Genomic DNA, 12,748 nt, shown 5'->3' on the forward strand with positions numbered 1-12,748 from the left:
CCATTTCTCTTCTGCTCTACCAAGCCGATTAAATATACATGGTACCGATTATGATATACATGGTACTGTTGCATCCTTTACTGTTTTACTGCAGACTGACACAAGCCATTTCTCTTCTGCTCTACCAAGCCGATTAAATATACATGGTACCGATTATGATATACATGGTACTGTTGCATCCTTTACTGTTTTACTGCAGACTGACACGGCTCCCCTCTGAAATGCTTTACTGCATGACGCCAAGACACCACACTGAGGACATATCTGGCAACACAAATGCCAAGAGTGAGGTCTAGCACTGAGCCATGGCCCCTTTTAGCGAAAACTGAGCAACCCCTTACCGTGGTCAACTTTATAGCGCAGTTTCTGTATCGTAGCCAGATTTCCGCTTACCCGGTACAGCCCATCAATATCCAAACCTGGGGGAGGAAAAACGACATTCATCCATGTGCCCAGAAGGATAGAGCTGTAGATTCTGATTGCTAAACAAATTCTGAATTCAGAACTTGGATTGATGTTCTGGGTACAGAATTCAACTTATTTTTAGCACTTAGTACCAGGGGTCATTTCCTACAGGAGCGCACAGGAGTGGGCACATGCAACAAGCCCCACCCCCTGCTCCCAGCAGCCCTCAGTCAGAGCAAGAAGCAGCCAGGTAAGTTGCAGCACTCCCCCTGGTTCAAAACAGTCCAGTGGCAGCTTTAAGACCCAGTTTTATTCAGGTACAAGCTCTCCCTCCTCTGCAAGGATAGATCTGCACATTCCTCCCCTCCTCCAATAGCTAGCAATCCAAAATAGTCCAGTGGAGCCTGAGTGGTGGGTATTGCCTTCTGACACACTTCCGGTGATGTCAGGGGGTGTGGCATATGCAAATAAGTTATGCTAATGAGCTCCTGCACCTCTTTTTCTACGAAATGACCCCTGCTTAGTACCCAAAGTTCTGCTCATAGGAGAGGCCAGACATTAGCATGGGATGGGGGGGGGGACACGCACACAGTGTTGGCATACCTCTGTTTTCTACGGTGCGGATGCACATCCGGACAAACTGAGGCACAGTGGTTTTCTCACGTTCACACAGAGTTTGTAGAGGGCACCCAAACACCTGATCTAAACAACAAAGAACACACATACACACACAATTCAAAGCGGTCTGGCCAGAAGCGGTTTGTGCTCCGCTCTCTCAGCTGCGTTCCATGGATACCTCCTGGCCACTGTGCTGAAAGCGTGCCGCACACAGCCACAGACTCAGAAACAAACATGAAACATTTAGTAAGATTAGCTTTTTTAAAAATAGTTTTCAGAAAACCAAATACGCTACTGAAGGCCTAAATGGCACATCAGGGCCTCCTCCCGTCCTCCCCAGGACCACGTGACCAGCTATAGGTTGCTACTTCTGTGCTGAGAACTTAATTCCCTGGCATGTGAGGGCCGATTTGGACGAGGACCCAGGGCGCTCCTAGAGACCGGGAGCATAAGCCGCCCCCCCACCCCCCGCCATGCCATGCCATTGTCTTGACCTGAAGTAACCTGGAAGAGTGTTATGGGCCCCTTTGGGGAAACTGAGGTATACTGACAGGCTGCACCTTCCATGCCAGTTTCTTCGACAGGGCAAAGGGCATCCTTGCCTGGGCTGCTTCAGGTTGGGAAATCTGAACGGGGAGAGAAGGGACGGAGCCAGGGCCGGCTCGCTCACTAGGCAAACTAGGCATTCGCCTAGACCGCGCAGGCCCTTAGGGGTGCCAAACTGCACCCGCCACCACCACCCGCCAAAAGCCCCCCTACCCAGTGCAGCCCATTACTGCGACCTGCCAACCTGTGGGAGGCTCCGCCGGCAGGGGCCGGGAAAGGCGCTGGGTAGCTGGGCGAGGCAGCAGCCGGGCAAAGTGGGTCAGTTGGTGCGGAAATCCTCTGGCTGCCGGCGGCACCTGAGGGAGGACCAGAAGGGATCCTCGCCTAGGGTGCAAAATAAGCTGGGGCCGGCCCTGGATGGAGCCCCCCTCCCCCAAGCCACAGTCCTGACGCGAATGGGGCCCTGCACCTGGGAAGAGAGTTCTGAGCACTGAAACCACAGCTGACTGCCGGGAACTAATATGAATTTTTAGGCTCGGAGTCTGGCAGAGACAACACCAGGCCAGGTTTTTCGAGACGCTTCGCCTCCCAGGAGAGAGGTACCTTTGATGTAGCCTTTTTCTCTCAGGGACTGAAGAGTCGGCCGCCTCAGAAGAAACTTCCGGAGTTTGTTCCGGACTTTGCTGGTCTCACTCTCTGGGTTGAGAGAGCTGGATGAGTGCCAGGAGGCTGTGGGGGGGGGGGAGGAAAAAGGGAGATTTTAGGGATCAAGGTAAAAATGGAGATCACCAGGGGAAGTGAGCGGCCTGCTGAAGTGTGGGTTTGTCTGCCAGTTGCAGTGAAACAGACACCCAAAAACACGGATAGGAGATGTAACCATCCCTTCTGAAATAGTCTGTTAAAAGTGCTTTTTGCTAATTCCAAATCTTTTTTTAAACACTTTTTTATTATTTTATCCTTATACATAACTATATTTCGCTTATATACAATTCCTTCATAAAAGAATCTTCCCACAGTCAAGCTTGTAGTACCAAATTAAGACATTCAAGTAATATTTTTTATCCATTTATACCTGGAGCAGATTACATGACATAAAACAGTGCAAATAGACAGTATAAGACAGTGGTGGCGAACCTGCGGCACGGGTGCCAGAGGTGGCACTCAGAGCCCTCTCTGTGGGCACGCGTGCCATCGCCCCAGCCAGGCCCAGACCATCATTAAAGTGTCGCATTTGGGATCGCTTTCCTTACTTTGTTTGGATCAATTTAACGTATGAGTTGTTTTTTCTAAAGTAAAACCTCAGGATTCAGGTTAAATGGCCGTGTTGGCACTTTGCGATAAATAAGTGGGTTTTGGGTCGCAGTTTGGGCACTCGGTCTCTAAAAGGTTCGCCACCACTGCTCTAGATTTTGGGCAAAGCGATGGTTTTGAGCTGAAATTTACCACAGAGTTTTGCCCAAAACATAGAGCATCGCCATGCGATGTCGGTGCCGCGATGGCCTCACTTCCGGGTGACATCACTGTCCCATGTTTGGGGGCATTTGCAGGCACGGTTTCCCCCACGCCAGCCAGGCCGCGGGGCGAAGCCTGCAGAAGCAGGGAAACCCATGCCCGGACTGGGGAGCAGGCAGCCCTATTCCGCACCACAAGGCTGGGCTTTCGGTAGGGTTGCCAGGTCCCCCCTCGGCACAGGTTGGGTTGCCAGGTCCTGATTTGGGGGTGGAGCTTGGGGAGGACAGGGGGACTTCAGTGGGGGACTGTGCCCTAGAGTGCCCCCTCCAAAGCACCCATTTTCTCCGGTGGAACTGATATGCAGGGTTCTTTTTGTAGAAAAAGCACAGCAGGAACTCATTAGCATAATAGGCCACACCCCTGACAGCACAGCTCATTAGCACATTAGGCCACACCCCCATGTTACCAGAAGTGTGGTTATCCAGCCACACCCAACTTTTGCTGCTTATTCTGTTTACCTTGTTTGTGGTCAAAACCCAGGGCCTTTTTTTTAGAGCAGGAACTCCTTTGCATGTTAGGCCACACACCCCGAATGTAGCCAATCCGAATGAGTTCCTGCTGTTGGGTGTGGCCTACTATGCTAATGAGTTCCTGCTGGGCGTGGCCAACTTGGGAGCCAGCCGGAATTCTGTTCCTGTGCGTTCCTGCCCCAAAATAGCCCTGCTGATATGTATCGACTGGAGATGAGCTGGAATTCCAGGAGATCCCCTGGTCCCACCTGGAGTTAATGGCATCCCCAGACTTAGGACCCAGGTGTCGATCACCTTTCTGGATTTGCCACGGGGGCAGGCGGTGGGTGCAGCATGCCTGGACCTCTCTTCAGTCCAGAGAAATACCAATAGGCAGGGCTGGGGGTGGGGGGGAATACACAGGTGAGAGGCTTTGTCTTCATGTTTGTGTGCGTGCCCACACAGTCACATAGTAAATATTTAGTCTAGCCTCCTGGTAGAAGAAGAGAGGCTAAAAAAAGAATTCAGTTTCCCAGGCCAAGGACCCACCACCAAACAGAGAGCCCCGCCCCCCGCCACAGCATTTCACCATCTGGAATGAAGGTGCAGGGGGAAAAATCAGGGTGGGGGAAAAAATTGTACTAGAACGGAAACCTAGGGAAGCAGGAAGGGAAGAGCCGGGCTGCTTCTCCTTCACTTGCAAAACTCCACCTTAGTTTCTATTTTATTTATTCAGTATTTCCAAATATTAGTTGTTTTGCATTAAAAAGCTTTTTTGATACTGTCCATGGGGTTGAAACTGGCATGATCTGGTCCGTGGGGTCGCGGAGAGTCAGACTCGACTGTGCGACTGAACAACAACAAATTAAAAAGCTTTAAATGCGATAAGATGTCAAAAGGTCTCAGCTTTGGCAAGGCGACGCCTGGGTCGGTGGGCTCGCAGAGGACTGCAAGGCTCATCTCCTCTCAGAATCCCACTCGGGTCTATCCAGGGAGAGATTCCTAATTCCCAGCTTTAGTCACCTAACGGTTTCCTAAGTTATCCCACACGCGGGAGGGGACCTAATTGGCCCACGCTGGGGGTGGTGGTGGTGCATATGAATGCCCTATATCCTATTAGGCTCTATGGGTCACAGCCATTCTTAGCAGGGCTATTTTTGGGGCAGGAACGCACAGGAACGGAGTTCCGGCTGGCTCCTAAGTTGGCCACGCCCAGCAGGAACTCATTAGCATAATAGGCCACACCCATCAGCAGAAACTCATTAGGATTGGCTACAATTAGGGGGTGTGGCCTAACATGCAAAGGAGTCCCTGCTGCAAAAAAAAGCCCTGGGTTTTGACAACAAACAAGGTAAACAGAATAAGAAGGGAAAGGTGGGTGTGGGTGGATGACCACACTTCTGGTAACATGGGGGTGTGGCCTAATGTGCTAATGAGTGGTGCTGTCAGGGGTGTGGCCCAATATGCTAATGAGTTTAGTTGTTGGGTGTGGCCTATTATGCTAATGCGTTCCTGCTGGGCTTTTTCTACATAAAGAGCCCTGCTTAACAGTGCCTGTGTTACTGCATCTATAGCTTTTACAATAAAAGTATAACCATTCTTGAATGTGTGTACTTGGTTGTTAGCTGTGGGTTCTGACATTAGGGAAGCATTCTCCAGGACTGTACGGTTAGACTTCCAGTTTCGGTTAAAACCTACGGTGCAACTTCAGTTTCAAGTGTAGAATTTACGGTGCTTTCATTTATTTATTTATTTGCATTATTTATAATACGACTTTGCCGGGAAAACTTGAAGGCAGCAGGCATATAACAAGAGCTTGCAAGAGCTGCGCTTTGCAATGCCTGTTAATGGCAGGACTTTTTGGAGGACATTAATTCACAGCGTCCCCGTAAGGCAGAAGCGACCTGACAACATTTCACACACACACACATATGCACACACACACACACACACACACACACACAGAGTCTGCCTTTCTCACTCGGACCCGAGGCGGATCACACAGAGTGAGTGCATACGATGGAGGGATGGGCCATGCAATAAACGATGCAACCGATTAGGGCTGTAGGACCCACCAGAAGTCTAAGTGTTGGGGGGGTTCACACTGACCTGGACTCTTCTTTTCGCCCTCTTTTTCTCTGTTGCTTCCTACTTGTTCCTTCAAACCCAGATCTGTGGAACTGTCCCCATTATCTTCCGGAGGGAAGTCTGCAGGCTGCAGGAAGAGAGAAACACAGAGGCACCCCTGGTCACATTTATAAAAAAGCCTCCACGAAAGACTAGGGTTGCCAGCCTCCAGGTGGGGCCTGGGGATCTTTTACCACTGATCTCCAGCTGACAGAGATCAGCTCCCCTGGAGGAAACGGCTGCTTTGAAGGGTGGACTCCGTGGCATTGTGCCATGCGGAGGCCCCTCCCCTCCCCCAAACCCCGCCCTCTCCTGGATCCACCCCCAAAGTCTCCAGGTATTTTCCAGCCCAGACCTGGCAACCCTACGAAAGACCCAGAATTAAAACTTTGTTGGTCTTTAGTGTGCCACCGGAATCAAACTCTGAAATGGCTACGCTTGCCCAATATTGTACTGGCTATGGCACACGCACAGATGCTTACTTGCAAGCTGAGACCCAGAATTCAACTTTGTTGGTCTTCAAGGTGCCCCTCTGGACTCAAACTTTGTTTTGTTGCTCCAGACCAACACGGCTCCCCCGCCTGAATCTATTATTCTCCCCGATAGTCTCCCTTTCTCACTGGGACCCAAGGCAGATTACAAGTATGACAACAAAAAAAGTTTCAATTAATCAGTAAACAGATCATAAAAATAACAACATTTGAATCTAACTGCAAAGATTCCTAGTTAGAGGAGACAAAAGCTAGCCTGATATGGCAGAACGGGGGAATAAAATAAGAACGCAGGGAAGCCTATCTGTTGAACCCAAGGCAATGAGCAGCAGAAGAAAGACTTTATCCCCAATAAAAGTCACCCCCTGAGCTGAATCACACGGCAGCTCTGCTACTTGTACACAGGGCCGGCTCACTCACTAGGCGGACTAGGCGATCGCCTAGAGCGGGCTGGCCCTTAGGGGCACCAAACTGCACCCGGCCCCATACTCTTGGAGTTTCTTGATTATTTGTGTTTTTCATTCAGACCCATCCAGTCCAACACTGTGTCACACAGTGGGCAAAACCCAGGTGCCATCAGGAGGTCTACCAGTGGGGCCAGATTGTACAAGAGTACCCTCCTGGACAATTCTGTTTTGCACATTTTGCAAAACGACAGAAGTGTGTGGTGCCTTCCTAGGAGCTTCAGGTAGACAGAGCCACGATGCGGGAGTGACTACACAGAGTCTGTGTGAGTGGGCAGTTGCCGGTCGTACCTGTCTGAAGGGCGGCACCTTTCTTCAGATGGCTGGAACTGTGGCAGCGGCACACTGCAGGAGAGGCGGTCCTGCTGGCACAGGGATCCAGTGCCGCTAAGTTTGTTGTTGTTCAGTCGCACAGTCGAGTCCGACTCTTCGCGACCCCATGGATCATCTCCCGCCAGGCCCTCCTGTCTTCCGCCGTCCTCTGAAGTTGGCTCAATTTCATATTCGTTGCATCGATGACACTGCCTAACCATCTCATCCTTTGCCGTCCCCGTCTTCTTTGACCTTCAATCTTTCCCAGCATCAGGGTCTTCTCCAGTGAGTGCTCCCTTCTCATTTGGTGGCCAAAGTATTTGAGCTTCAGTTTCATTATCTGGCCTTCCAGGGAACAGTCAGGGTTGATTTCTTTGAGGATTGACTGATTTGTTCTTCTTGCAGTCCAAGGGACTCTCAAGAGTCTTCTCCAGCACCATAGTTCAAAAGAATCTATTCTTCGGCGCTCGGCCTTCCTTATAGTCCAGCTCTCGCAGCCATACATGACTACTGGGAATACCATTGCTTTGACCATGTGGACTTTTGTTGGCAGGGTGATGTCTCTACTTTTTATCATGCTGTTTAGGTTCGCCATCGCTTTCCTCCCAAGGAGCAGGCGTCTTTTAATTTCATGGCTGCAGTCACAGTCTGTGGTGATCTGGGATCCCAGGAACGTGAAGTCTGTCACTACTTCCACGGCTTCCCCTTCTATTTGCCAAGGAGTGATGGGGCCGGATGCCATGATCTTAGTTTTTTTGATGTTGAGCTTCAAGCCCACTTTTGCGCTCTCCTCTTTTACTCTGAGCAAGAGGTTCTTTAGATCCTCTTCACTTTCAGCCATTAGAGTGGTATCATCTGCATATCTGAGGTTGTTGATCTTTTCCCCAGCAATCTTAATTCCCGCTTGTGATTCATCCAGGCCAGCTAAGTGCTTTGAAGGAAACAGGTACCACCTTGAATTACACCCAGTACCTGATCAGTAACCAGTCGAGAAAGGGAATGATACGCAAGGGAAAGGGTTCTCCTTGGCGACTGGTGGTCGCTGGGCTATGGCATTTTGTACCAAGTGTAGTTGCTGAGTGGTCTTTACGGGAAGACCCATGCAGAGTGCCTTACAGTAGTCAAGCCATAGCACGGATCCACATAGCCAGACGAGCAGAGTCAAGGTAGGGAGCCATTTTCTGGGCTCAGTGGAGTTGGCAGAATGCCTTTTTGGCACCTGTCTCTGTTTGCCTCTCCAGCAATAAAGCTGGATACAGAATGTCCTAACTGAGGGTGCGGTCAGACAGCGTGCTTTCCGAGCTCTGACCGCACCTCTAATTTCATCCGGTTTTCTGTGTTCCGGAGAGAAATGTTCAGACTTCTCCCCCGTTACCTGCTTCACTACACACTCACCCCATGGTGACCATACAGACTATCGCCGAGCATCAACCACGGAGTGGGCAATCGGGCAGCTTTTTTTTTTGCTTTGTCAGTTGCACATGCGCATAAGTGCATATTCGAATCATGGGGCCTGACTAGGGACTGTTTTCAAAGCTGTCCAGCCCCCAGAAACAAGAGAAAGGGCAGTGTTCCTCGAGTTTCCTGCTGACAACCAACCCCCCGCCCCCGAGGCTCTGGATCCCAAAAATGTACTGCAGAGAAGGCGCACGTGGGCGTTGATTTAAAACCCAGGGGCGTTTATGCAGTTAGGCACATAATGCTAAGTGGCAGGCGGAAATGGTGCCGAAATGGAAGGGGCGGTTCCCTTCTGTAGTGGCTTGATTGCATGGGGGAAAGTCCACACATCCAGAACTGCATCGGGGACTCCATAAACCTCAGACTTTCCCAGGTTCTGAAAAGAACGCGCCAGGAGAAGAAGAAGAGATTGGATTTATACCCCGCCCTTCACTCGGAGTCTCAGAGTGGCTCACAATCTCCTTCCCCTTCCCCACCCCACAACAGACACCCTGTGAGGGAGGCGGGGGAGAGAGAGAGCTCTTTTGAGCACTGCTCTTGAGAGAACAGCTCTGAGAGAACTATGGCTTGCCCAAGGTCATCCAGCAGGTGCAAGTGGAGGAGTGGGGAATCAAACCCGGTTCTCCCAGATTAGAATCCGCGGACTTAATGACGACACCAAACGGGAGAGTGGTGAGTACGGGAGGCTGACGATTGGGGAACAGGATACAGGCGTGGATGTCTGGACGAGCACTTTAAATCCACGGGGCTCCAGGTGCACCACGTCTGACCGCACCCTAATCAGTGGGACCCCATCAAACATGGGGGGCACCATGTCCTTCAGGACCGCAGCCTTCCCAGCCAACTGTTACCCCCGTCTGGTCAGGATTCCGTTTCTGCCTGTTTCCCCAGAAGCATTTGACAGCAGCTGCCGCCCGCTGGTTCGGGGCCTCTGTGGCATCACCAGGTGATTTGGATTAAGAAATACAGAGCTGGGGGTGGTGGTGGTGTTATCAGCATAACGATCACACCCAATTCCAAAACTGCGAATGATTTGTCCTAGCCAGGGCTCTTTTTGTAGAAAAAGCCCACCAGGAACTCATTAGCATAATAGGTCATACCCAACAGCAGAAACTCATTAGCATATTAGGCCACACCCCTGACAGCACAGCTCATTTTGCATATTAGGCCACACCCCCATGTTACCAGAAGTGTGGTCATCCAGCCACACCCACCTTTTGCTTCTCATTCTCTTTACCTTGTTTGTTGTCAAAACCCAGGGCCTTTTTGCATGTTAGGCCACACACCCCTAATTGTAGCCAATCCGAATGAGTTTCTGCTGTTGGCTGTGGCCTATTATGCTAATGAGTTCCTGCTGGGCGTGGCCAACTCAGGAGCCAGCCGGAACTCCGTTCCTGTGCGTTCCTGCCCAAAAATAGCCCTGGTCCTAGCGGATGTCGATAGGGTGAACAGCATGGGGAATGTTTTATCTTGTTTGTTGTCAAAACCCAGGGCTTTTTGCATGTTAGGCCACACACCCCTAATTGTAGCCAATCCGAATGAGTTCCTGCTGTTGGGTGTGGCCTATTATGCTAATGAGTTCCTGCTGGGCGTGGCCAACTCGGGAGCCAGCCGGAACTCCGTTCCTGTGCGTTCCTGCCCCTAAATAGCCCTGGTCCTAGCGGATGTCGATAGGGTGAACAGCATGGGGAATGCGCCTGAGCCTTGCGATACCCCGAAGACAAATCCCACACTGATGGCAACCGGTCTCCAACAGAAACTCTCTGAATAATGCGAGCCCAATCCAAAGCACGTCTTCTCCTTTGCCTGGACAGCAACTAAACCTCTTCCTTTACAGGTTGCCTGTCAGAAGGAACGTGCCTACAAAATAGAAACTGCAAAGCGATACATACACAAACACACGAGGTGTAAAAGGCTACAGAACTGCCAGGAGGCATTCAGGAATGCAGAGAAGCTGATCAAAGCTGCAGGAAAATTAGAAAACCAGCGGTGAGTCGCAGAATTCCCACTCAGGGCTGGCCAGTGGCATTTTGGCACCTGGAAAGTCCAATGGAAAGGGCTCTCCCCCGCCTGCAGTGATGGAAATCAATGCTAAACTCACTGCAATTGGCCGCCCTTGAACAGTGCCCAGCAGGGGTCATTTCGTAGAAAAAGAGGCGCAGGAGCTCATTAGTATAACTTATTAGCATCTTATTTGCATATGCCACACGCCCTGACATCACCAGAAGTGTGTCAGAAGGCAACACCCACCGCTCAAGCTCCACTGGACTGTTTTGGATTGCTAGCTATTGGGGGGGGGGGGCGGCATGGAAATCCGCACAGAGGAGGGAGAGCTTGTACCTGAATAAAAGTTGGTCTTAAAGGTGCCACTGGACTGTTTTGGATTGCTAGCTGGGGGGGAAAAAAAAAGGGGGGGGGGGACGACATGCAGATCTGCCCTCGCAGAGGAGGGAGAGCTTGTGCCTGAATAAAACTTGGTCTTAAAGGTGCCACTGGACTGTTTTGGATTGCTAGCTATTGGGGGGGTGGGGAACGCGCAGATCTGCCCTCACAGAGGAGGGAGAGCTTGTGCCTGAATAAAACTTGGTCTTAAAGGTGCCACTAGACTGTTTTGGATTGCTAGCTATGGGGGGGGGAATGCGCAGATCTGCCCTCACAGAGGAGGGAGAGCTTGTACCTGAAGACGGGCGGGGGGGGGGTCTGCAACTTACCTGGCTGCTTCTTGCTCCTCATGGCCCGACTGAGGGCTTCTGGGAGCAGGGGGCGGGGTTTGTTGCATGTGCCAACCCCCTGGGCTCCTTACTGCCGGAGCTCCGCTCCTGTGTGCTCCCGCAGGAAATGACCCCTGGCACCCAGACTTTGCAAGCTGAGGCACTTCCCCTCGTGTCCTGAATGGGGCCAGCCACACCCAGGAAAGGCGCAACAGTTCTCCTTTCTCACCCCCCACCCCAGGACCTTTCTCTTCCACCTGGGAGCACGTAGAGCTTCCTTTCCTCTTCCTTGCACATGCCCTGGACACAGTTGCCAAACGACTCCCTGGACATCTCCTTCCCAAAGAGAAACAAAACAACGACAGGATGTTGACATCGAGCGAGGCCCCTCACCAGTCTGCCAATAATGTCCGCAATGGCTTTCTGCCAGGTGCCAATGATGCCCTCTGAATCGTGCTGGATGAGGTACTCGGAGCCGTCCCGCGTCTTCAGCTGGAAGAGAATGACACTTTGTGTGAGTGGCCGGCAGAGGAAAGCCCCCCGCGAACAAGACCCTCCGAGAGGCTGGAGACCCCCCCTCCTGACAGAGAACATTCCAGCACTTCACGGTTCTCGTGTCCAGGCAGCAGAAGCTTCCCACTCCCTGGATATCCAAGAGCTGGTTGGGGCAAGGGAAACGCACTCTGCACGTGCCCAGGCACACTCCTTCCCTGATCACTCCGCCACATGCACCACTTTGCTTTAATAAAGCCGCAGTGCTAAAACACACGGCCCTGAGGGACACGTGTCGCTCACACAGGGCAAGCCCTGCATGGAACGCTGTGACAAAAGCCGGCGGTCTTTGGCCAGGGAAGAGAAAAGCCTTCTGCCCGCTTCTCCTCCGCACCTCCCGTCACAAGGACACAGGATGGAAAAGGTGTGAAAAGTACATAGACGGAGAGGGGAATGATTTCAGCAAAGCGTACTTTATTCGATCAGGAATAAGACACCTTTGGCCGGCTCCCAGGCCAGCTTATATTCCCCTGGAAACCGCCACCCAAAACACACCCCCACTTCCCAATAGGTTATTTACAGTGGCCGAGAGTTCCATAGGCCGCGACCCTAGCTCCCTGATTGGTGCGGGCTAGGATCCGCATAGTCCATTGTCTCTTGGAGTGAAGCTGGACGTTTGCTCCTGACCGCGTGGAGCCCAAGCAGGCCACGCGGTCTGAGCTGGATACATTACAAGGTGGCTTGTTACAGGTATTGGAAGGGCTGCCATCGAGAGGACGGGGCGGAGTCGTTTTCCGTTGCCCCAGAAGGTCAGACCAAACCAATCAGTTGAAATTAAATCAGAAGAGTTTTCGGCTAAGCACTAGGAAGAACTTCCTGACAGCTAGAGCGTCGGGAGGTGGGGGGGGGGCTCTCTTTCTCTGGAGGTTTTCAAACAGAGGCTGGGTGGCCACCTGACAGCAATGCTGATTTGGGCAGATCGTGACTGGGAGGGCAGGAAGGGACGGGCTCAGCTCCAGTGGCCCTTTCTTCTATGCCCGTCCCCAATTTGGGGCCAGGAAGGAATCTTCCTCCGGCCCGATTGGCTCAGGGATCCTGGAGGGTTTTTTGCCTTCCTCTGGGCATACAGCGGCGGGGGTGGGGGTGTCACTCGGGAACTGGGG

The 12,748-nt window shown here is 51.8% G+C and overlaps 1 protein-coding gene across 1 annotated transcript in view; it reads right to left on the reverse strand.

Annotated features, from left to right (window-relative positions):
- ARHGAP27 (Rho GTPase activating protein 27) overlaps positions 1-12,748 on the reverse strand; it is a 78,679-nt gene that overhangs the window by 5,436 nt on the left and 60,495 nt on the right. The window contains exons 9-13 of the mRNA XM_015416559.1: positions 11,487-11,585; positions 5,640-5,745; positions 2,173-2,298; positions 1,009-1,107; positions 342-419 (exon numbers count right to left, since the gene is read on the reverse strand). Of these exons, the coding sequence (XP_015272045.1) occupies positions 342-419; positions 1,009-1,107; positions 2,173-2,298; positions 5,640-5,745; positions 11,487-11,585 (508 nt within the window). The remainder of the gene's footprint in view (positions 1-341; positions 420-1,008; positions 1,108-2,172; positions 2,299-5,639; positions 5,746-11,486; positions 11,586-12,748) is intronic.

Source organism: Gekko japonicus, unplaced genomic scaffold, assembly GCF_001447785.1.
Source record: "Gekko japonicus isolate JY-2015 unplaced genomic scaffold, Gekko_japonicus_V1.1 scaffold3267, whole genome shotgun sequence".
Taxonomy (NCBI): Eukaryota; Metazoa; Chordata; class Lepidosauria; order Squamata; family Gekkonidae; genus Gekko; species Gekko japonicus.